General features: G+C 34.9%; 1 protein-coding gene across 1 annotated transcript; it reads left to right on the top strand.

Annotated features, from left to right (window-relative positions):
• Nucleotides 1-6,530: 6,530 nt before the first annotated feature.
• On the top strand, nucleotides 6,531-11,109 carry LOC149813136 (eukaryotic translation initiation factor 5A-like). The gene is made up of 5 exons (XM_089991584.1): nucleotides 6,531-6,733; nucleotides 8,587-8,709; nucleotides 8,816-8,872; nucleotides 8,965-9,039; nucleotides 10,625-11,109. Exons 1-5 carry the CDS (start codon nucleotides 6,611-6,613, stop codon nucleotides 10,724-10,726), a joined length of 480 nt encoding a protein of 159 aa, XP_089847710.1. The 5' UTR covers nucleotides 6,531-6,610; the 3' UTR covers nucleotides 10,727-11,109.
• Nucleotides 11,110-23,173: the final 12,064 nt, after the last annotated feature.

The following is a 23,173-nucleotide window of genomic DNA, read 5'->3' as shown; positions in this document are numbered from 1 at the left end:
CTGAAGGTTTTATCAGTCGATTGAACAGAATATCAGTTTTCTTGAAAATTTAGCAGCAGTCGACTGAAGGTTTTATCAGTCGACTGAACAGAATATCAGTTTTTTGGAAAATTTAGCAGCAATCGACTGAAGGTTTTATCAGTCGACTGATCATATTATCAGTCGACTAACTATTGTTCCAGTCGACTAATTTTGTCGTTTTTCTGTAACTTTTAAAAAAAGTGTGTCTTTATTTTTCAAACATTTTGATCATTCTAAACGGACTGTTTTGCCGCCCTTTCATCCTCAATGTATGAAATCTTTCAACTATAAATAAGAGTGCATTCCATACTCAAAAACATCAAATCCAATCGAATTACCCAATAGGAATGATATATATTTATTTTACCATGATGTGAAATAGCCATCACGTATACATAACTTCAGATTTGATTAAGACCATTCAATCTACAAAGTATGAAAAGTGTATTGAACAAGAAAATACAACCAAACAATAATTTCATGAATAATAATCTGAGATACTTAAGGTTCCACGTCATTCGCCTACTTAAGATTGTTTCGATCTTGAATACGTCATGGCTAACGCCCACACCAAAAATATATGCATTTTCCTACATAGATTCGAACTGTAGGTTTTGATATATGCACTACCTATTCCCAGGCATAGGAACATAATGCCCTTACAAAGAACACCACAGTGCCCCAATATTGGCCAAGGGTGAGAACCATTGGCTGAACCACTACATATTGACCTATTGGCGAGTAGGTGTTTCAGCTCATGCCACCTCGGTCTCGAGGCCCTAAACGCACCTACATATAGGTGGTGCTTGTCGCGTAAACTCTATGATATTGCAACATAGATGTGCAACAAGGCATCAACCACTTACATACAAATAGCAATGCTCCTTACCTCTTTGGAGTCTCACGACGGCAAGGCTGCAACCCCTTCTCTTCGTCAGAGCGACACCCCACGTCGATAATGGATGTTCACGCGTTCAGCAAGGGAGGTCCACACAGTCCAACAATGGAGGTCGACCACCACCACCACCGAGAGAGAGAGAGATAGAGAGAGAGAGAGAGAGAGAGAGAGAGAGAGAGAGTAACCGTCTCCTCCTTTTCATCCAATTTAATTTTCTTCCCTATTTAGGGAAATTTTTGATTTCCAAAAAGATCTAACCTCCAGCCCCACGTTTTGTGTGGTTTGTTTAGAAACTTCCAAGATTGCCCCCCTTTTCCCCATTAGCAAAGTGTTTTTCCAAGGTTGCTTTATGGGTACCCCCACCACATTTGGGGGGATTTCCCATATTTCTTGAAAAAAGGGGAAACACAAAGGCCAACTCCCACACGTTTATTGTGGGAGAGGGTCTAGAGAATAGGGTCTTAACTCCCCCCCCCCCTCCCCCCATGATTTTCTTTTATATATATATATATATATATATATATATATATATATATATATATATATATATTTTCAAGTAAAAATTCTAACTTGTGTGTGTAAAAAGAAAAATTTGTGCACATGGGGCTTTGAACTTGGGTTGTGGTATCACACACCGTGTGTCCTACCACAACACCACACCATCACTTGGTGTTTACTTTTGCAGAAAATTTTCTTTATGTCACAATGGGACATTTTTCCTTGTTGATGGATTTCTTTCGTTTTCACATGGATTTTTCACCCGTTTGTTCTAAACTTGCACTCGCTTACTCTGATTGTGTTTCGGATCTCACACTATCATTCCGAAACCATCAGATTTCCCATTGGGCCTCGTAAGTCGGGTCGGATCATCGGATCATCGGATCTTGCCAAGATCTGGATCCAAAACCACTTGTGAGAGTTTGTTATCGGTTTCGTTCTAGAAACCACAAGTCATAAAAAATTGTACTGCATAACTTAAAATCTTACTATTTCACATAACTGCTCCCTTTTATTCATTTAGAATTTCATAAATTTCACGGGTTTTACAATAAGTATGACCAATTTGGTGTTATATGTGCAGGGAATTGACAACGGCTACATGTTGTCCAAACTTTGATTTACCTGCCGCAAAAATAGCAGCCAAGGTGCTGCCCAGAAGTGCCAAGCATGCTGGAAACCTGGCAGCAACTAGGTACTGGAGAGGATGTCCATTTAGAGGGGGTTTCGCAGCAAGCAGTGTGTTGTTGTGCATTCCAAACATGAGGGAACAATTCAGCTAGAGGGGCATTGGTGCAAACGACATCTCTGCTAGAAAAATTCAGCAACAAAAATGTTGTCCAAGGAGATGCCGCTTCGCCAAAGTTTATAGCAACAAAGATGTAGCCCAACAGGGGCTACCGCTGTGGGTATCGGGGAGACATAAATGCTGCCACAAAGGGTGTATTTCTGCAGCCACGTGGCAGTTGTGAACTGTTGGCCAAAGGATGTCGAAGCTGTGGGAACCGCAACAACTAACACGCTACCCCACGATGATTGTTGCTGCAAAAATGTGCAGCAACCCACATGACAAGGAAGGAGGCACGAACGTAGGTTGGCATGGACCGAGTCCGGGGTCCAGCCATGACAAAAGGCCAGTGTGGGACCACATGAAGGTGCTCAGGTCTGTTGCGGGACTGCTTCTACTACAGTCCGGCCCAGATGGTTCGACAAATGGGCACCCAGCCAACAAGATGCTAGTGGCTCGGGTTCGTCCGGATAACAGGACACAGGAGGGACGAAAAGAAAGGGCAGACGAGGTGGTTCAAAGCAGTGACTGGTCTGGACCGAACTCGTGTCCAGACCTGTCATGCCCATTGGACGTGCAGTGTGCTCCCACTAGGGCAAAGCTTGGCTCAGCTGAGTGGGTGTGACTGCTAGGCAGCAGCCGCCCGGACTGCAGCCCAGCTCGAACATTCTCGGGCAGGAGGGTGCTGCACAGTGTTGTAGAAGCTCGTTGTGAGACATCTGGGCACTACACCACGGACTGCACCCATCTCGGCCCAGCCGAGTGGGTGCGCCCACCATGCGGCAGCTACCTGGCCACCAAGGCTTGTCCGGGTCTGACCCCAAATGAAGTCAGACCAGGGTTAGGCCGATCTGGTCAGACTAACCTAGTCTAAACTACGCGGTTCAGACCCTGGTCTGGGTCTCCTAGGCTGACACCTAGGTCTGAAAATAAAAGGACCGGTTAAAAGAAAAGAAACATGATCTCTACATGGCCACCTTGTTTAAAGGAGTTGGCTGAATGCGTCCAGCCATGCCTGTATTCAAAAGCACATCAAGTGTGTTGTACAACATGAAGAAAACAAAAAAAAAAAGAATATGCTTGCAAGGGGAAAATGATGGTATTTTGCCATGCTTGAACATCAAGCTAGAAACGATAAGTAGAAGGAAAGATTGTGTGTGTGTGAGCATGTCGGGTAGACAAAAAGAAGGAAAATTAAGCCAAACCCATGGATGGGTTCTAGTCCGCCGAGCTCCCATGCATGCAAGAATGCATTGGGGATGCACGACTTCATGATAGTGCTTGAAATATTTTTCAAAAAAGAATGGAAGTTAGAAATAAACCTCACGTTGTGATTTTACCGAAACATTGTAGAAGAGGGGATCTCCTCTTGCTTGGGCATGTAGGGAGGAGTCTCACATGGTACCCGACCCTACACACTAGCAAGAAAGAGATGAGAATGTGGATGGTACGGTTGGCTATGGTGGGAGAGCTCCACGGTTTGGAGAAAGAGAGAGAGAGAGAGGAGAGAGAAGGGAGAGAAAAAAGATGAGAGAATGAACTCTCTCTCTCCTTCTTAAGGTTTTACGGTTTTAATCCAATGGTTGGGACTTAATCTGGAAAATAAAGGGTTGTGGTTCATTCACTTAAGTGTCACACACCCTTCTAGGCGGTGACACTTTTGTAAATATCCAGCCCAAAAATGCCCCTATGAGCTTCTATCTTTTGATTTTTTTTTGAAATATCTTTCAGTAGTACCCCCTCTAGAGCCCCCACACACTCTCTAGGGTTTGTAAAACTTTCAGAAATGCTCTCACACACACCCTTGAGTGAAAATATTTTATTTATTTCATTTTATTTGAAATTATACTTAGGTTTTTTAAATGATCTTTCTAAATTTCGGTTAAACCTTAAAAATTTCTTAAAAACCACATTCTTTGTCAAACTGTATAAAATGAAAAGGGTTTAATCATTTAAAAATTTTTGATGCTGCAATTCAAATAATTTTATGCGTTTTGAATCAAACTTTAGGATTTAGTATAATATCATTATGAAGTATATATATATATATATATATATATATATATATATATATATATATATATATATATATATATATATATATATATATATATATATATATAGATCTACGTAATTATATTTTGAAGTTTCACCATGTATTCAATTATTTTCTTAGAAAATTTGTGAGACCTAGCCCTGGCTGTAATGGGCATTGAGTCGTATGTGTCCCTAGATACAAATTCTGGGTTTAAATTTAAGCCCTTGACTGGACTCATTGTTTGGGTCCTAGCTGGCTAGGACGGAAAGGCTAGTCCCCGAAACATCCGCTGCTGCTGCACCTAAATGTGCCCTTACACGTGGAATGAAAACTCTAAAGACATTTGATAACCTCGTTATGGCCTTCGTCCTTGTGTTAAGGGCCGAGCGAACCCAAACACACAAATAAAGATCAGGTGCAATGTGATTGCACACTTTTAGTGCAGCGCTCCACCTGATGATTTTATCTTTAACTGGGCTGACAGTCTGTCAGTTGTGGGGCCCAAAATCAGATGGACGACAGCCGGGTGCAGCATCACACTTTGAGTGTGCTATGTGATGGCACCTATTCCTGGCTCTGCTTCATATGCCTAATGTTCTTGAGTCAGTTCAAGCTCTTCGACCTCTAAACATGCTGGCATACCTTACTCTTCGCCACATAGCATGCCACTCCTTCACGTCATTAAGTCCCTTCTAAATAAAGCCCACATTTCAACGAGGACCATGCGATTCGTGGGTTGGGTGTGTTGCTTACACTTGTGCAACCCAAGCCGACAAGTGGACATGGGTTCTCCACCCTAAGCCCCATTCCCTCGGTATCTAATTTTGCTGAATTAGATATTTGACCTATAGTGGGTTTGGATACCCTGGGTGAGAATTTCCCACCGGGCTCGTGTTTCGAATCTTGTGAATGGTGGTGTTCAAGTTGCGCTAATTTATCAAGAGCTAAACGGAAGCAGATCAGGTAACATGAGCTTTTTGGATCATGCCAACATCGTGGCCGTTCGTTTTGTATTTTGAAAAGTTAAAAAGTCAACTGAACATTTATATGCAACGTGGCATTCATCCAAAATAAAAATATACGGCCACGATGTTGGCATGAGAAAAAAGCTCATGTTGAGCATGACCTCGGAGCTAAACAAGTATGGACATTTTAACTTGTTTGAAGTCTGCCGGATATATTCTTAGCCACATTTTCGGCTGATGCAAGTTCATAACTATAAAGTCAACAAGTAAGTTGACCGGATGTTACATGTTCGAAACCTACTGGTGGCATCCCTTACCACAAGGTCAAAGACTAATGAATTTTGGTGGGGCAGGGGAGCCTCAGGGATTTTACCAACTGGGGTTCCGCTTCCTGGTAGAAGCAGCTATTGCAGGTCACCATGTCTTGAGAAGTTGCAGGTTCAAAACCCAATGGTATAGTTGTAAACTGGTTAGGGCTCTACTTAACCCTAACTTGCTTTTCAGAAAAAAAAAATGTGCGGTCAGCGATGAGAGTTTTTTCTTTTAGTTTAATTATCCAAAAAAAAAAAAGGTTCGTAAAGCCTTCTTGGATGGATAATGCTCCCTTACCCTAGAACTTAGGGTTGTGGGTGAAAAAGTAAGAGGCACAGTTTTTCCAATTGTTCTCCATGAGAGAAATTTTTTCGTACACACAAAAAAAAATTAATATTTAATTTTTTATATGAAAAATTTCTTTATTTTTAAGGATAAAACTTTTAATATGACAAGCTGCTCTCTCTCTCTCTCTTGCAACTTAATTTTCACATGTCAAATAAACAAAAGAAAAATTTTCACATGAGAACTTCCTACCTCGATTAAATTCCGAACTCGGTTTACCTCCAACAAAAAGACAAAAATGGCTACAGTGGCGTTTATCCAAACACTCCCAGTCCCTAGAAAGGCGTTCTTTGCAACTCCCAAGACGCTAAAAAAAAGACGGTGATAACATTTTACAAAAATACCCTTATACTTTAAATGAATATCCCCACGCGTCAGAGTTGGTACTGGAGAAGTAGGGTGCTCCCTTTCGCGGAATGGTCATGTCATATTTTGATTTCTCACTACCCTTTCTTGTGCGACTCTCCTCTCGCCGCCAACTCACCCCCCGGGGACCATCAGAACCGTCCACTCGTGCTTTGATCCGACAGCCGAAAACCGGATTCCGGACGCCAAACGTTTCTCGGTTCGAGTTGAGATAAGGAAGAGCGTACCGAGACGCTCGCTTTCCCGGAAGACCATAAATAGGGGAAGTGACTCGCTCAGGCCTTCTCCCTCTCTCCTGTGGGGCGCTCTCCGCTCTCCCTTCTTCCACCCTCATCTCTCTCTCTCTCTCTCTCTCTCTCTCTCTCTGTGCGCGAGGGATCATGTCGGACGAGGAGCACCACTTTGAGGCGAAGGGCGATGCGGGAGCATCGAAGACGTACCCTCAGCAGGCGGGAACGATCCGTAAGAACGGATACATCGTCATCAAGAACCGTCCTTGCAAGGTGATTCTTTCCCTTGTTCTTTGGTTGTGTGATGTGATCGGGAACCCGCTTTCGGATGATCTGCGCTTTGTTGGATTTGGATACGCATCGGAAGGGTTTCTGTTTTTTTTTTCTGTCAAGAAAAATTCTCACAGGAAAAAAAACTCCTATGAGAAGATTTGATATGATAATTTTTTTAAATGATTTTTTTTTAGCTTGTGTAGCATGAGAAAAATTGAATGAAAAATGTGAATATATATATATATATATATATATATATATATATATATATATAGAGAGAGAGAGAGAGAGAGAGAGAGAGAGAGAGAGAGAGAGAGAGAGAGAGAGAGAGAGAGACCTGAAAATGGTGGTGGGTGGAAGTCGAAGATGGATGATGCTCTGGCAGCCCCATGCCATGAGATGTGTTGTGGGTGAATGGTTGCCCTAATAAAAAAGATTTTTTGATAGAAAAAATTCCTTCACTTACGGGGTGGAGGAATTTTTCCTATAAAAAAACACATTTTTTTAGAAAAACTTACTCTCGTTCAGAATGGTTGAAAAAGTTGCCATTTTTTCTTTCCTACATGCACTTTTCCTACCATTTTCTTGCTTCCAAACGTGATGTTTTATCTATCCCAAAGATGTGGTTTCTCGTGTGATGATCGATGAAGGTCGAGTTTTGCGTCGCAATTGGATTCGGCTTTGCGCGGTTATGAATGTGGAGAATCGTGATTATCCCGTTTCTGCTCGTGTATATGATGTTTTGTGGTTTTCCTGCAAAATTTATTCGTACTTGTGGGTATCCTTGTTTTTCTTTGTTGCGCTTGTTGTTCTGTAGCGTTGATGCTTTGATTCTTATCATTTGGTTTCCTATTCCTTCCCGCCCATTCCCTGCAAAAAGCTTAGACTTTGGTTATCTTTGCATCTATTTGTTCCTACTGGTACAAGTGTTTCTTTGAGATGGATTTGATGATCTTCGGGTGACTACTTCTCTGTGAGGATGGGGACTGGATCGATTGATGCAGTTGTGGACGAGACTTTAATTCTCTTGCAATCCTTGTAGTATTGAATTGCAAGGCATGCTTATTTTAAGAATTTTGTCGGAACTTTTCTGCAGGATTTCGTTTGGAAAATAGTTTTGTTGGGTATTTTAGAGGTTTTTGATCCTTCCAACCATCTGGTTTTGTGCTGACTGCTATTTTGTGTAATCTAACGATAAGTGGTCATTTATTATGTAGTACTAATGTTTCAGGCAGGATTTTATTTATCGTGATCTTGGATATGCGCCTTTTATACACGATTTTTTGGAGTATTTTGCTTCCCATGCCAAACTCTAGTTGTGTCTGTATTCGGTCAGTGTCATAGGAACGCAGGGAAACTGGGTAACTGTCATTGACAGCTTACCTGGTTGATTACTTCGGTTCATCAATTGGTAGTGTCTTATGGAGTTAAGCTTTCTATCTCTTCCCCCCTCCCACACACCCACACTCCCACCCACACCCTTCCGTCTTTTCTTTCCTCGTTCTTTTGTGCGATTTGATTGAATCATGAGAATTTAACGAGTATGGGCAACTTGTATATTCTTAATTATGCAGTTTTTATTTATTTTGTTCTCTTCTTTCCTTTTTGAGTGCTAAGTGTGGTAAGTTATTTCAGTTAGACATAATAGACAGTTAATCAACCAACGAATGTTACTGCAAAATGAACATGAAAGCAGTTAGCTAGCTACATACACCGCATGCAAGGTTTTCCATGCCCTGTGCAAATCGACCATCGTTGTATTTTGCTTGTTTGATGTTGATGGTTGTGTTTCTGTGAATGTTATTATTTAACTATACCTTTCCAGTTAGTTTAAGCGATGGCATTTCCAACAGGTTGTGGAAGTCTCGACCTCCAAGACTGGCAAGCATGGTCATGCCAAATGTCACTTCGTGGGGATTGACATTTTCACAGGAAGAAAGCTTGAAGATATTGTCCCGTCCTCCCATAACTGCGATGTAAGTGCTTTTTTGTGTTTCTCTTTGATTTGCAGATTGTTTCTTGAGTGTGATAAGCTACTTTGATATAGCTTTTGATTTCACGTTCGATCCTATGCTATCATAGGTTCCTCACGTTACTCGTACTGACTATCAGTTGATTGACATCTCTGAAGATGGATTTGTAAGTTACCTTTCCCCTTCTTGCCAAATGGGCAACTTAGCGTTCTCTGTCTTTTACTGACTTCTGTTGGACAAATATGTTACATCTAACAGGTGAGTCTTTTGACTGAAACTGGAGGCACCAAGGATGATCTTAGACTCCCAACTGATGAGCCTCTGCTTTCCCAGGTTTGTCTCTGGCCTAGCTATATTATTGTAAATGCAGTGCACTGACAAAAACGTCTGCCTTTGTTATCACGCTCTCACCACCATGTTCCTGCTGGAAGTGGTGTTTTCTGCAGAAAGTATGATGCCGTTTGTGTTGCACTTTAGGCATACGGCTAGGTTGTGAAGTAAGCGGTAGGTTAATATTTCTTTTGTTAATTTGTCTCAACATGACACCCAAGATGATATTGGATTCATATAAATGCTCAAGCATGTGTTGAGCATTATCAGTGTTATGTTCATGACCTGATTCATGTTCTTGTAAAGCTCTTGATTTTGTTGATATTGTTTTTGATACTTTTGGTTGTCTATGTGATGGTTTGTATTGTATTTCTTGTTGAACACGAAACTTGGCTTTTATGTGGTTTTAGAATCCTCCTCAACTATAAAATGTAACGTATGGCTAATTTCATGGAGTTCCCGTCAGAATAATATATGGGTGCAAAATTGGAGCATGATTGACATGTTATGTAAATGCTATATGCATTTCACAATTAAATTTATAAATGTAAAATATGCTCTGGTTCCTACATTCTGTGAAATTGCTGTCCAAATCCCGATGTGTTACATCCCATCACTGTGTCTGGCTAAGCTCGGTGTGCAACAGTGTCATTGAAGTTGAATTTCTTGTTTGATCAATCGTAGAAGATAGGCCTATACTGTTTTCATGATTTCTTTTTAAACATGTTTTATATGGAGCCGTTGGCCCTGAGCCAAATCATACCTTGGAAGGTAAGGGTGACGCATCTACAATCTTCAAAGAGTGCAATTCTGTCATGGTTGTATGTGTGTAATGCAAGCTATATAGTCCCATCTGTTGACACTGTTGTGCTTTTGTTGGATAATTTTGCTGGTAGAGCTCGCATATAGTATCATGTAGTATAGAATTTCTCTCTGTGTGCCCGTGCCAGCAAGCACATTTGTGTGGTTGCAACTGTGGTTATGTCACCATTTTAATTGCTGTGTTGCAGTCAGATTGTTGGGTTGACCTAGTTTTTTAGTTCCTGCTTTACTGGTGAGGATATTGGTTTGGTTATTTATTAGAAAAGCTAGGACGGGGCTAGTCACTGTGTACTCAAGTAATTCTTCATTGAGCTTGAGAACGTGGTTGTTGCAACTCTTGGTTTAGGGATGTAAACAGTTCGGGCGCAATCTATACTCGACCTGAATCTGAGTAATCTGAGTCTATTAAGCGGGTTTGGTAGCCAAATCTGGATCCGAGTTCAGTATTAAGTTTTGCATTCAAACCTGAACCTGAATCCGACTAAAACCCCGACCCAATTAAGTGTAAATACTGGGTTTTAAGCTAGTTGGATCCAGGTTTGGTTTTTTTCATTTGAATCTGATTGGGCCAAACCCAATTAAGTTGGACTTGGTAATGCTTAGACCCGACCCGAACCCGAAAGACCCAACCCGAACCCCAACGGTTTACATCCCTACTTGCTGATATTGTCGTTATTCTAAGATGTAACAAGTTGACACTTGCCTTGATTTGGAATTTGACTTTCATCTAGGTGTGTTGAATAGCTTATTGTGCTGCTTGTAACAGATCAAAGATGGGTTTGCCGAAGGGAAGGATTTGGTCATCACTGTGATGTCGGCCATGGGGGAGGAACAAATGTTTGCTCTGAAGGACGTCGGCCCCAAGTAGCCACCGTGCCGTCCGCTCTGTTTAAGAACCTTGTGTTTCTTAGTTAAGAATTCTGTAGAGCTTTGTATAAATGGGCAAGTTTAAGACTGAGAAGAAACAATATAGATGGCTGTTTTGGGATAAAGTTAACAGGGTGGTGTGCTGCGTAACGACCTAACCAAGTGATGTCAATCCCTTCAGTAAAGGATTACCCTAGTACACTAGTGATGTTCAGCCAGAACTTACATGAAATCCTAGTTTACTGTCATCACTAAATAGTGGTTCAGTTAGCATTTGTGTGAGTCTTTTGGTTCTCAACCTGCTTTTTTCTTGGCAACCATTTTAAACTCATTTGTATATGAAGTATATTTGTGAAACTTTTACTATTTGAATGTTTTGTCAAACTGTTTTTATAGACAAGTCAATATAATTATAAAATTAAATAGAGGTGGTTTGAAAAAATTAGATAACTTAAGTTTAACAATTACAAAGTTACATTCAATACAAGAAATTAGGTAACTAACAATTATGCTGAACTTGATTATACGATTTCTTATATTGGTACATCTTAAGTTTTTGTTCAAGTAATGCATATATTGTATGACATATATGCTACGGTAATATCAAGTAAAAAAAATGCATATGCACAAAATGAGTTAACAAATAAATTCCAAGAAATTATGTACAAAATGAGTTACTCATTCTCTTGTTGAGGAATACTACATTCAATCTTTGTAACACTCAAACGCAAATTGGGCTAAAAAAATATAAAAAAATAAACTTACATCACATATCCACTAAAAAGAGATAATAAAAAAATATATATTACAAATATAAAAAAAATGAGTAATATTATTATATTATTTGTTTGAGATTTTTATCTGCTAAATATGTATTTCACATGAAATTGTACATTATGAAGTTTTTCTCTTTCATGTTCATTTTTTCAAACTCAGTGCTCTACAACATAAATCTAGTGTAACATCTGTAAATTTATTTGTAAAATGATACGGCAAGTCACTGCTCTTTAGGCAGTTAGTTGCCTCAATTTGTTATTTAATTGCGATCATTTGTTGTAAACAAACAAGGTTTATCAATGATTTTTTTAATCGGTAGTAAAATAATAAACATCGCTTTTCGTACTCACAGAGAAATACAAGGTAAAGTAAAGAGTTCTCGACGAGTTATTTATTTTTCTGTCCTTGTTGTGAACTACTTGGAATCTTTTTACAAATATTGCTAGATGCAATATAGTAAATATAGGTTGGTAACAAAAGAATAAACAAAATTAAGTGCAAACATAAAAAAAAGGCAAACAAATTAATATGCAAAACTAACGCGATATTTGTTCTGCTCTTAAGGCTCTGGGGCGTTCTCTTCTATAGCTTTTCCTTTTTCATTAACATGTTCTTAACAATAAAATAAACTAATAATGATTAATATCACATATACACATGTGATTGATTCAGGATATTACTTATACTTGATGTACAATAGGTTTTTTCATATTGCTCGAACCTCTGGGCTTTTTGAAGTTTCTTGTACCACGAAAATGTTTACGACTATACATCTCAAACTACCTAGATATATACACAAAGAAGCAATTAATTAAACAATACTAGATATACACACAAAGAAGCAATTCATTAAACAATACTAGATATACACACAAAAAAGCAATTCATTAATCAATACTAGATATACACACAAAAAAGCAATTCGTTAATATATATATATATATATATATATATATATATATATATATATATATATATATATATATATATATATATATTCATGCATTCGCCTGTTGTGGCCAACCTCACCACATACACTGCACTTGTATGACACAATATCTGTGTTATGTTCTCCGTCTATTAACCTTAAGTCATCCTGCTTTGCGAGTCATTTTTTATGGATAGACAACTATAAGAGTAGGTGAAGCGACATGTAGTTTATTATCTGTCACCAGGAAGAATAAATATTGATTATCCCCCATCAGGAAGAATATATATTGATTATTTGCAATATTTTTTTCTCAAAAAGTTTCATCAACATGAGACAAAGCTTTTCAATAAGTGAAATTAGGGGTTTGTCACATATGACGAGAATCTATGAATTAAATCTTTCTGTTCTATTATATGTTAAGTAGCCATATCTTTTCGCTGAAAAGTGACAATTAGCTTAATATTTTGGATGCACATCAATGACAACAAAATTATTTGTGTATGTGCTTTGTTCCTTAATTTTGTCAAGAAAATAATTGCATTGTTCTTTCGTGACTGCTTGAGCTGCACTTTACCAAAGTGCACTGAGTGATGAATCAAATTTTTTTTTTTTAAAAAATCATTAAATGCTTTATGCAAAATCTAACATGACATGTAGGCCATGTGTGAGAAACAATGTACTTTAAACCTGGATGCCTATCTGAGATAAATGTCAATATTTCTCTTTCTATAAACTCATTGAAGTGTATGAATTCATATTTTAATACCTCTAAAAATCATGTTCATGAATCATTGGACTCCTTGTCAATAACTATAAATGCTATCAGAAATATCTCACCACAAGGATCAATAGTATGGGTCGACAACAACATACTTGTGTATCTTTCTTTTAGGAATGTGCCATCTAACATAAGAACTAAAGGGCATCCTTTCAAAAATCTATCAATGCATGACTGAAAGGGCTTAAATCAATCTTTTGGATCGATCTTAATATACCCTAGTGATCATCGATTAGCCTTCATCAGATGATCCAAATAGGTAGGAAGCAAATTGAAAGACTCATCGAATAAACCATATAATGCAACCTTAGTGTGTTTCCATTCACGCCATGCTTGTTTGTAAGTAACCTCTACACCTTCCTCGCGATTGATGTCATTCATGATTTTTCTTAGAGTTATCTTCGAGTTATCATGCATGCGTTTGTGAATAATACCTGAAATCTACTTTGAAGACACTTTCTTCACTAAAAGGTTGTCAACAATCTACCACATGTATACTCGCTATCATACTTCACTTGAAAGAGCTCTGTGCTACGTACTTTTGTGTAATGGATCTTATAAGAACAATCAACTGTCATATGAGTGTTCTTCCTCGTGCATACGACAGTGACTCTGTCATTGAAACTCTTTAAGAATTTTTTTTGTAGTTATTCCTGATCACATGATATTTTAAAAACTTGCGGTAGTGTTGTATATCATTAAACTTTTTGCCTAAAATAATTTCTTGATCATTTGAGTGTGTTGATAGCCATTAGAATTGTTCACAATCATTAAGTCTTTCATTACGCAATTGCTCATACAAATCAGATATCTCTGCTTTAATGATTTTCAATTGTTCTTCATTGTATGAGAACCCATTGAACGAGAATCAAGGGTTTACATTTTCAAATGTCATTGGTGTATCACTTTCACTCGCCCTTATTTGTCACATATGATCATTGTCTTCATCCTCTATTATAGACATAGTATACTCATCATCATTAATATCATCCGATTGTTCACTGTCAACATGATAGTTGATACCACTAATTAACTATTTGTTGCACAAATTAAATCAAAATTCATTGTATCTATCGCTTTATTTACTTTCATGCATGCATCATTCTCACATTTTCAATATTCAAGATTAACCATCAAAATATCACATTCATCGTCACACCTATATCTCAACTATAAATTACATCAAAATTATAACTTATACCTAGCATTGTCGTATGCTCGAGAAGGTTGTATGTCATTCAAATTATTACGATAAAGATCACTATCACTTCTTTGCCTACATGGTTTCATATCCTTTGTAGTGATTTGTTGATCATGTACAACATCAATATCGTTTATTGTTTGGGACAATTGGATAATCGACAAATAACTCAGCTTGATAGATAGTGTTTGAGATACATGCACATTTTTCATAGGATTTGCATCATTATATTGATCAGCTACTTCTTGTTTAAGTGCTCATTCATTAACTTTGCATATTTCCAAGTAAACATTACTACTAAATAACATCAATTTTATATCATATTACTCAACATCTATTCATATTTCTTGGTTGTTTAAGTTTAGAGAATAATTATGTCGATGGCTCAATAAGTCTGCCACATCTGGTTTATTGAAACATCAAAGTTGCAAATTTCTTAAAGGTAATATTTTTGAAGAGCACTATAGATTTTCAATTAATGTAATCAGACCTACAGTAGTGTACTTTAGCCCTTTCAGACGCCATCATTGACTGCCTACAACAACCACGATAGTGTACTTTAAGTCTTTCAATGCTTGTGCACAATGAACCCTATCCCTATTACATCAACACAAGAACAACAAATATTAACTAAAGGACAAAAAAGCAATCATAAATAATATACAACAATATATATTTCTATGAAAAAAATTATAAACACAGTAAACCCTAAATGGTAAATCTGGTGGCTAGAGAAGTCGAGGACAACACAAGAAAATATACAAAATATATCAATAGTAACAACCAAACACAAACATGCATGGGGACACACATGAGGATATTCAATGATTGCGAGCTGGATCTGTTCACACCCCTGATTGTAGGCTGCCATATTAAAAAAATAATATGCATGGGAATACACATGTATATATTGTATGGAACCTCCTCAAAATATAGGAATCACTGCAAGGGTTCTACAGAGAAGTTCTTTGCAAACACAAACGAGAATAAGAAACCCTTGAACAAAAATGAGTATATATATGATTTGTCAAAATCACAAATATTAAGAAAAATCATATATAATAAAAAATTATAAATATTTAAGTAAGATATTTACGATTTTGTTGGGTTTTTTTAAATAGAGTTCTGCACATAAATTTATGCAATTTTGGAAAGTATATGCGAAAAAATAAGATATTTGTGAGAGGTGTTTCACAAATATATTTATGCGACATATTAATGTATATGTGAAAGAGTAGGATATTTACGATTTTGGCAGTTTCAGTTTCATCAAAAATTTGCGAATAAATTTATGCGAGTTCGTGAGGTCCGCATAAAAAATTCTATGATTCTGGATTTAAGTGAGAGGTACAATTTTATCGCAATAAGGCCTCAATTCGGAAAATGACCATACTGTATGGATAGATCATTTGACCCGATTATCTAAAAACTATAATTTTTTATATTCTTTCAATGTACAAAATCACAAATATCCAATATCATTAGGACCCTTTGCAACTGCGAATCTATGCCTTATTGCAATAAAATTATACTGTTCATCGGCTAGTTTCAACTCTCACTTAAATCTAGAATCGCAGGTTTTTTTATACAGAAACTAAGACCTCACGGACTCACATAAATTTATTTGCGATTTTTTTATGAAACTGAAACCACCAAAATAACAAATATCCTATTCTTTTGCATATATTCCATGAAATCACAAAAATATATGTGTGAAACTTCACTTACCATTTCCCATTAAATTCATAAATATCCTACTTTTTCACATATACTTCATGAAATTGCAAAAATATATGTGCAAAACCCCACTTACCACTAAATTCACAAATATCCTATTTTTTTCATATACTTCCCGAAATCACATAAATTTATGTGTGAAACTACACTTACCACTTACCACCAACTTCTCAAATATCTTACTTATTTTTATATACGACATGATATCATATAAATTTATCTACGACACCCCACTAAAATTATAAATATCTTACTTATTCGCATATACTACATGATCTTGCATAACGTAATTTGCAAATCACCTTATATTACAAATATTGTACTTGACTATTTGTGAAAGTATGTCACATATGCGATATTGATTATTTGTTGCAAAATATTTTCTAAAATCATATAGAAACTTGCTGTAGTCCCCAACTTGATTATTTTCGAATAATATAGTTTTTTTTTTGTCTTTTGTCCCCAACCAATGGTCTGCAACCTGCTTTCCTTCCGACAACTAATTTTGACAACTATTTTCAGCAACTATTCATTAAAAGCATTTCATTGCTATAGAACCATCGTCAATGTATTTTTCTGGTAAGCACAATGTGCCCTAAATCAAACATTGTTCTATTTTATGTAACAGCTGAATGAAATAATGTTCACTTTTGTTTTTTTGGCTTAAAATGAAATGTTTTTTTATTATTTCTGGTAAGCACAATGTTCCTTATTTTTTAAATGCTTTTTGAAATACAAATAGTTTGTTTGTTTGTTTTACAATGCTTATTCAATATTCCCTCAATTGTTATTATAGAAAAAATTGAATATGTTTATTAATACAATATGGCCAATAAGAAGAAGTTCGTGTCGAAGGGGACCACACTTACATCATCTGAAATTCCATAAGCATAACAACAAAATCCAACGAAAAATTATGAACTAGGTCATCATGGTAATTTTGAAGCATGATTTAGTATGCAGAAGTGGGTAGAGAGGGAGCCACATCCATTGCAAAAAATATGGGTGCTTGACATTTTTCATAAAAAATGCACCATCAATAATCACATACAGTTGTGTTCAAGCAAATATGGGTGCTTGACATTTTTCATAAAAAATGCACCATCAATAATCACATACAGTTGTGTTCAAGCATTGAGCCAGAAAAAAAACCTGAATTGTCGCATAGTGAACAACTATAAATTTCAAAGTGGCCCGTATTAAGGCAAAATATGCAGAAAAGTTGAGCATTTTCTAGGCACAATCTTGTCTCTTATCCCAAAAGAATCTAAGGAGGGGAAGGGTGACCCATTAACTGGCTAAGAGGTTGTTGCTAACCTCAATGCTTTGATAAATGAAGTTGAATATGCGGCCACCTGTAGTGGCAATGGTGAGAGGGTGAAGGAGGTACCTGACCAAGGGGATGAGATTAATGTAGATCCTCCTTAGAAAGTAGATGTAAGTGAGGGTCATGTAGTTAGGTCAGATGTGAATACCTCTCAAAAATCCGATGTTGCTCTCCATGCGCAAGAGAAAGTGTAAGCTTCAACAAAGAGGTCACAATGGGGAAGAAGGTCTAGTGCTCGTGGACAAGCATCTTGTTTCATTTGATATTTTGTAATAATCATTGATTAAATTATAATTGCTACTATACATGAATGCAATTGATTAGTTTGTCATATATGTGTGAAACATGTAGACATTCATTGTAATTGACTAATTTCTGGTTATATATAATGCAATGTGATTGTTTAGTTTGTCATGTATGTGTGAAACATGTAGAAATTCATTGCAATTGACTGATTTCATTAATTAAATTGTTATATATATATATTCTACTATACATGAATACAATTGATTAGTTTGTCATATATGTGTGAAACATGTAGAAATTCATTACAATTGACTGATTTGATTAATTAAATTGAGATATATATGTATATATATTGCTACTATACATTAATGCAATTGATTAGTTTGTCATGTATGTGTAAAACATATAAAAATTCATTGCAATTGACTGATTTTATTAATTAAATTGATATATATATACATATATATAAAACATGTAAAAATTCATTGCAATTGATTAGTTTGTCATGTATATGTGCAACATATAAATATTCATTGTAATTGACTAATTTTATTGATTAAATTGGGATATATATTGCTACTATACATGAATGCAATTGATTAGTTTATCATGTATGTGTGAAACATGTATAAATTCATTGCAATGGATTGATTTTATCGATTAAATTGAAATATATATATATATATATATATATATATATATTGCTATACATGAATAACATTGATTAGTTTATCATGTATGTGTGCATGTAGAAATTCATTGCAATTGACTGATTTCATTGATTATATATATATATATATTATATATGAATGCAATTTATCAGTTTGTCACTTATATGTGATATATGTAGAAATTTATTCACTGATTTCATTGATGATATATATATATATATATATATATATATATATTGCCATTATACATGAATGCAGTTGATTAGTTTGTCATGTATGTGTGCAATATGTAGAAATTCATTATAACTTATTGATTTTATTGATATATAAATATGTATTGCTATTATACATTAACATAATTGATTAGTTTGCCATGTGTGAAATATGTAAAAAATTATTGTAATTGACTTATTTCATTGATTAAATTAAAATATATATGTATATATTGCTACTATACATTGATGCAATTGATTGATTTTATTGATTAAATTGATATATATATATATATATATATTGTTACTGTATATGAATGCAATTGATTAGTTTATCATATAGAAATTCATTGTAATTAACTGATTTTATTGATTAAATTGATATATATATATATATATATATTGCTACTATACATGAATGCAATTGATTAGTTTATCATGCATGTGTGAAACATGTAGAAATTCATTGCAATTGACTGATTTCATTACAATAGATTGATTTGAATAAAATTAATTTAGATTACATGATTTTCAGCCAATTTATTCAAAAGAGCCAACATCATGCATGCACCGGTTCTACAAAAACCAAGCATACCAATGATTTTTAACACTGCCGGAAAAAGCGAAGGAGTTGATCAAATGCATTTTCGCAAATTCTTGAAGTTCACACCATGAAACATCAGTCACTCCCTCTTAAAGGGCGTTGTATAGTTTTGAAATTTGGCGACCAACACATTCTAGTTCGGAGATTGATGTCTTCTTTATAATCGTTGTAATTTTGAAAAGATTTTTAAATGAAAAACATGTGAAAACCAGACATCAAATAATAAAAACCGGTTCTCACTAGTGGATGAGACCGGGTCGAACTCAGAGAACGGGAATATTTCGTATTCAAGTACACAAATCTAAACTATTCTTTATTGCCGAATTATTGAAATGTAAAATGTTCAGAAAAGGTAAAAACAACTAACTATTACAACAAATGAATACCCTTCGCAGAGGGCGTAAAGTGCAATATTTACAAACCCAATCAAATTCCTAATTCTAAAAATAAAAGCAAAAAGAAGCTTTATTCTTCGTACTTCGTGTCACGTAATCAATTCCACTCCAATCCTGTGCTATCCTGCATAATTCAAATGAACACGAGCAGTACCAGAGCTAGAAGTAAAAACAATATTAAACTAGCTAAATGCTAAGAACACTGAAATATAGCATCAAAAGAAACTAATGACCATTAAAACGATATTAAACTAATGTTAATTAACTACGTAATTCTAAAACTAAGAGTAATAAAAAAACAACTAAGCAATTTTCACAAACCGAATTTACTGAACTAAAACTGAAAACATGAATCGGAAATGAAAGAAACAAAAAATTCAGAATAAAAAAAAAAATCAAAACAAGTAACTGCATAAAAAAAATTAGCAAAACAAGAATTGTAGACAAGAAATTATCTAAACATGAATAGGAGTGATCAAAAGCAAACACAGAATAATGAAACAGGAAAATAATAAGAAAAAAACAACTGGAAATTACTTGAAATTGATTAAAAGAAACTGAAACATGAAATAAAGCAAAAACAGGAAATGAATTTGTAAGAAAAACAGGAAAATTAAATTGAAAAACAGGAATTAACTGCTAAAAGCTGGAAAGTTAAAATGAACAAACATGAATTCATTATTAAGAAAAACATGAAATGACTGAATGAGGAAAAACAAATTTATCAGAAAATGAAATTCAGAAAGTAAACAAAAGAAACTCAGAATGTAAAAAGAATACAGGAAATGCATAATTGTGAATCAAATAACTAGAAACCTAACTAAATGAATCAACATAGAATGACTTACTTTGAAACAGAGAATTCAGAACTTAATTCGATGAATGCAAAGCATGAACTACCTAATGTAAAACAGTAAAATAGACAAGAAATTACAAAAGAAAACAGTAAATTCTTTAACACACGACTAAATTGAAATACATGAAACTGATTTGAAAAAACAAAACAAAACAGAACATTACAGAGAAAGCACGATTAATGCAAAGAAAGTCTATGCAATGACTCAAGCAAAATGCAGAAACAAGAAATAAAAACCTATGAAATTTACCTTCTTTATAATCGTTGTAATTTTGAAAAGATTTTTAAATGAAAAACATGTGAAAACCATACATCAAATAATAAAAACCGGTTCTCACTAGTGGATGAGACCGGGTCGAACTCAGGGAACGAGAATATTTCGTATTCAAGTACACAAATCTAAACTATTCTTTATTGCTGAATTATTGAAATGTAAAATGTTCAGAAAAGGTAAAAACAACTAACTATTACAACAAATGAATACCCTTCGCAGAGGGCGTAAAGTGCAATATTTACAAACCCAATCAAATTCCTAATTCTAAAAATAAAAGCAAAAAGAAGCTTTATTCTTCGTACTTCATGTCACGTAATCAATTCCACTCCAATCCTGTGCTATCCTGCACAATTCAAATGAACACGAGCAGTACCAGAGCTAGAAGTAAAAACAATATTAAACTTAGCTAAATGCTAAGAACACTGAAATATAGCATCAAAAGAAACTAATGACCATTAAAACAGTATTAAACTAATGTTAATTAACTACGTAATTCTAAAACTAAGAGTAATAAAAAAACAACTAAGCAATTTTCACAAACCGAATTTACTGAACTAAAACTGAAAACATGAATCGGAAATGAAAGAAACAAAAAATTCAGAATAAAAAAAAAATCAAAACAAGTAACTACATAAAAAAAATTAGCAAAACAAGAATTGAAGACAAGAAATTATCTAAACATGAATAGGAGTGATCAAAAGCAAACACAGAATAATGAAACAGGAAAATAATAAGAAAAAAACAACTGGAAATTACTTGAAATTGATTAAAAGAAACTGAAACATGAAATAAAGCAAAAACAGGAAATGAATTTGTAAGAAAAACAGGAAAATTAAATTGAAAAACAGGAATTAACTGCTAAAAGCTGGAAAGTTAAAATGAACAAACAAGAATTCATTATTAAGAAAAACATGAAATGACTGAATGAGGAAAAACAAATTTATCAGAAAATGAAATTCAGAAAGTAAACAAAAGAAACTCAAAATGTAAAAAGAATACAGGAAATGCATAATTGTGAATCAAATAACTAGAAACCTAACTAAATGAATCAACATAGAATGACTTACTTTGAAACAGAGAATTCAGAACTTAATTCGATGAATGCAAAGCATGAACTACATAATGTAAAACAGTAAAATAGACAAGAAATTACAAAAGAAAACAATAAATTCTTTAACACACGACTAAATTGAAATACATGAAACTGATTTGAAAAAACAAAACAAAACAGAACATTACAGAGAAAGCACGATTAATGCAAAGAAAGTCTATGCAATGACTCAAGCAAAATGCAGAAACAAGAAATAAAAACCTATGAAATTTACCTGCTAACAAATGAATTAACAAAATGACACACAAAATCTAAAGAAAAACTCAACGAAATAGCAGATCGGGCGATAAAAAAATTGAAATAGAAACTATCTAATTTTTTTCTTTCTTTTCAGTTTTTAGTTTTTCTTTTATTATTTTTGTTTTATAGACATAGCAATAACATGAAGTAGAAGCTGAAGAAGAAGAAGAGGAAAAAAAAAAGAATAAGAATAAGAAGAAGATCAGAAAAAAAAGAATAAGAAGAAGAAGAAGAAATCGGAAGAAGAAGAGGAAGAAGAAGAAGAAGAAGAAGAAGAAAAAGATCTGAAGATGAAAGAAGAAGAAGAAGTAGAATTTCTTACCGTAACTGAAGGGGATTGGGGATTGAAGTGGCGACCTCCGTCGTGCTGTCACCGGACAGAAAAATCCACCACCGCCGGCTGCCGGACATTGACAGAGAAAGAGGGAGAAAGGGAAGGTAGGTAAGGGGAGTAGCCACCGGCGATGGTGGAGGAAGGAGAGAAGAAAGGGAATAGAGGGAAAGAAGAAAGCTTCAGCCGTGTGGGGGAGGCGCTCATTTTTTTCAAGCTTTTGGGTTTTAAAAACCCCAAACCGGCTGGAACCAGTTTGAAACCGATTTTTTTTCAGTTTTAAAAAAAACGCAAACCGGTTCCAGTCGGTTTGCTATTATTTTTTTAGTTTTTAAAATTCAAAAACCGTGTAAACCGGTTTATTAGATTTTTTTTTCAAAAAGTTACAAACAAAACTTTTTTTATTTATAAAGAAAATAAAACTATTCTACTAATTTTTTTCTTCTTTTCTAAAAAAAAAAACAAACACTTAAAATGAATACAAAACTATTTTTCTCCAATTTTTTATTTTTTATTTTTATTTTTATTGAAAATTAAAACTAAACTACTATGACTATAACAAAAACTAAAATATGCATAAAAATGTAAAATAAAACTATTTTTCATGCATTTTCTATTTTTAAATCATTTTAGCACATTTACTCTAAAACTAACATAAAATTGGGTTTTTGAAACATTATTCATAAAATCATGCATATTTAAATGTTAATTAACCCTGAATTATATGCATGATCAGAGATCTTAAGATGACCATCAC

Source organism: Nuphar pumila, chromosome 16, assembly GCF_984573655.1.
Source record: "Nuphar pumila chromosome 16, dmNupPumi1.hap1.1, whole genome shotgun sequence".
In the NCBI taxonomy this organism is placed as follows: domain Eukaryota; kingdom Viridiplantae; phylum Streptophyta; class Magnoliopsida; order Nymphaeales; family Nymphaeaceae; genus Nuphar; species Nuphar pumila.
This window is presented reverse-complemented; position numbering and strand designations above follow the sequence as displayed.

Bases quoted from the DNA above. Each gene is read 5' to 3' on its own strand.
- LOC149813136 (XM_089991584.1), top strand. From the start codon at position 6,611: ATGTCGGACGAGGAGCACCACTTTGAGGCGAAGGGCGATGCGGGAGCA. The intron at 6,734-8,586 runs GTGATTCTTTCC...CATTTCCAACAG, and splicing joins TCAAGAACCGTCCTTGCAAG to GTTGTGGAAGTCTCGACCTC. The intron at 9,040-10,624 runs GTTTGTCTCTGG...TGCTTGTAACAG, and splicing joins ATGAGCCTCTGCTTTCCCAG to ATCAAAGATGGGTTTGCCGA.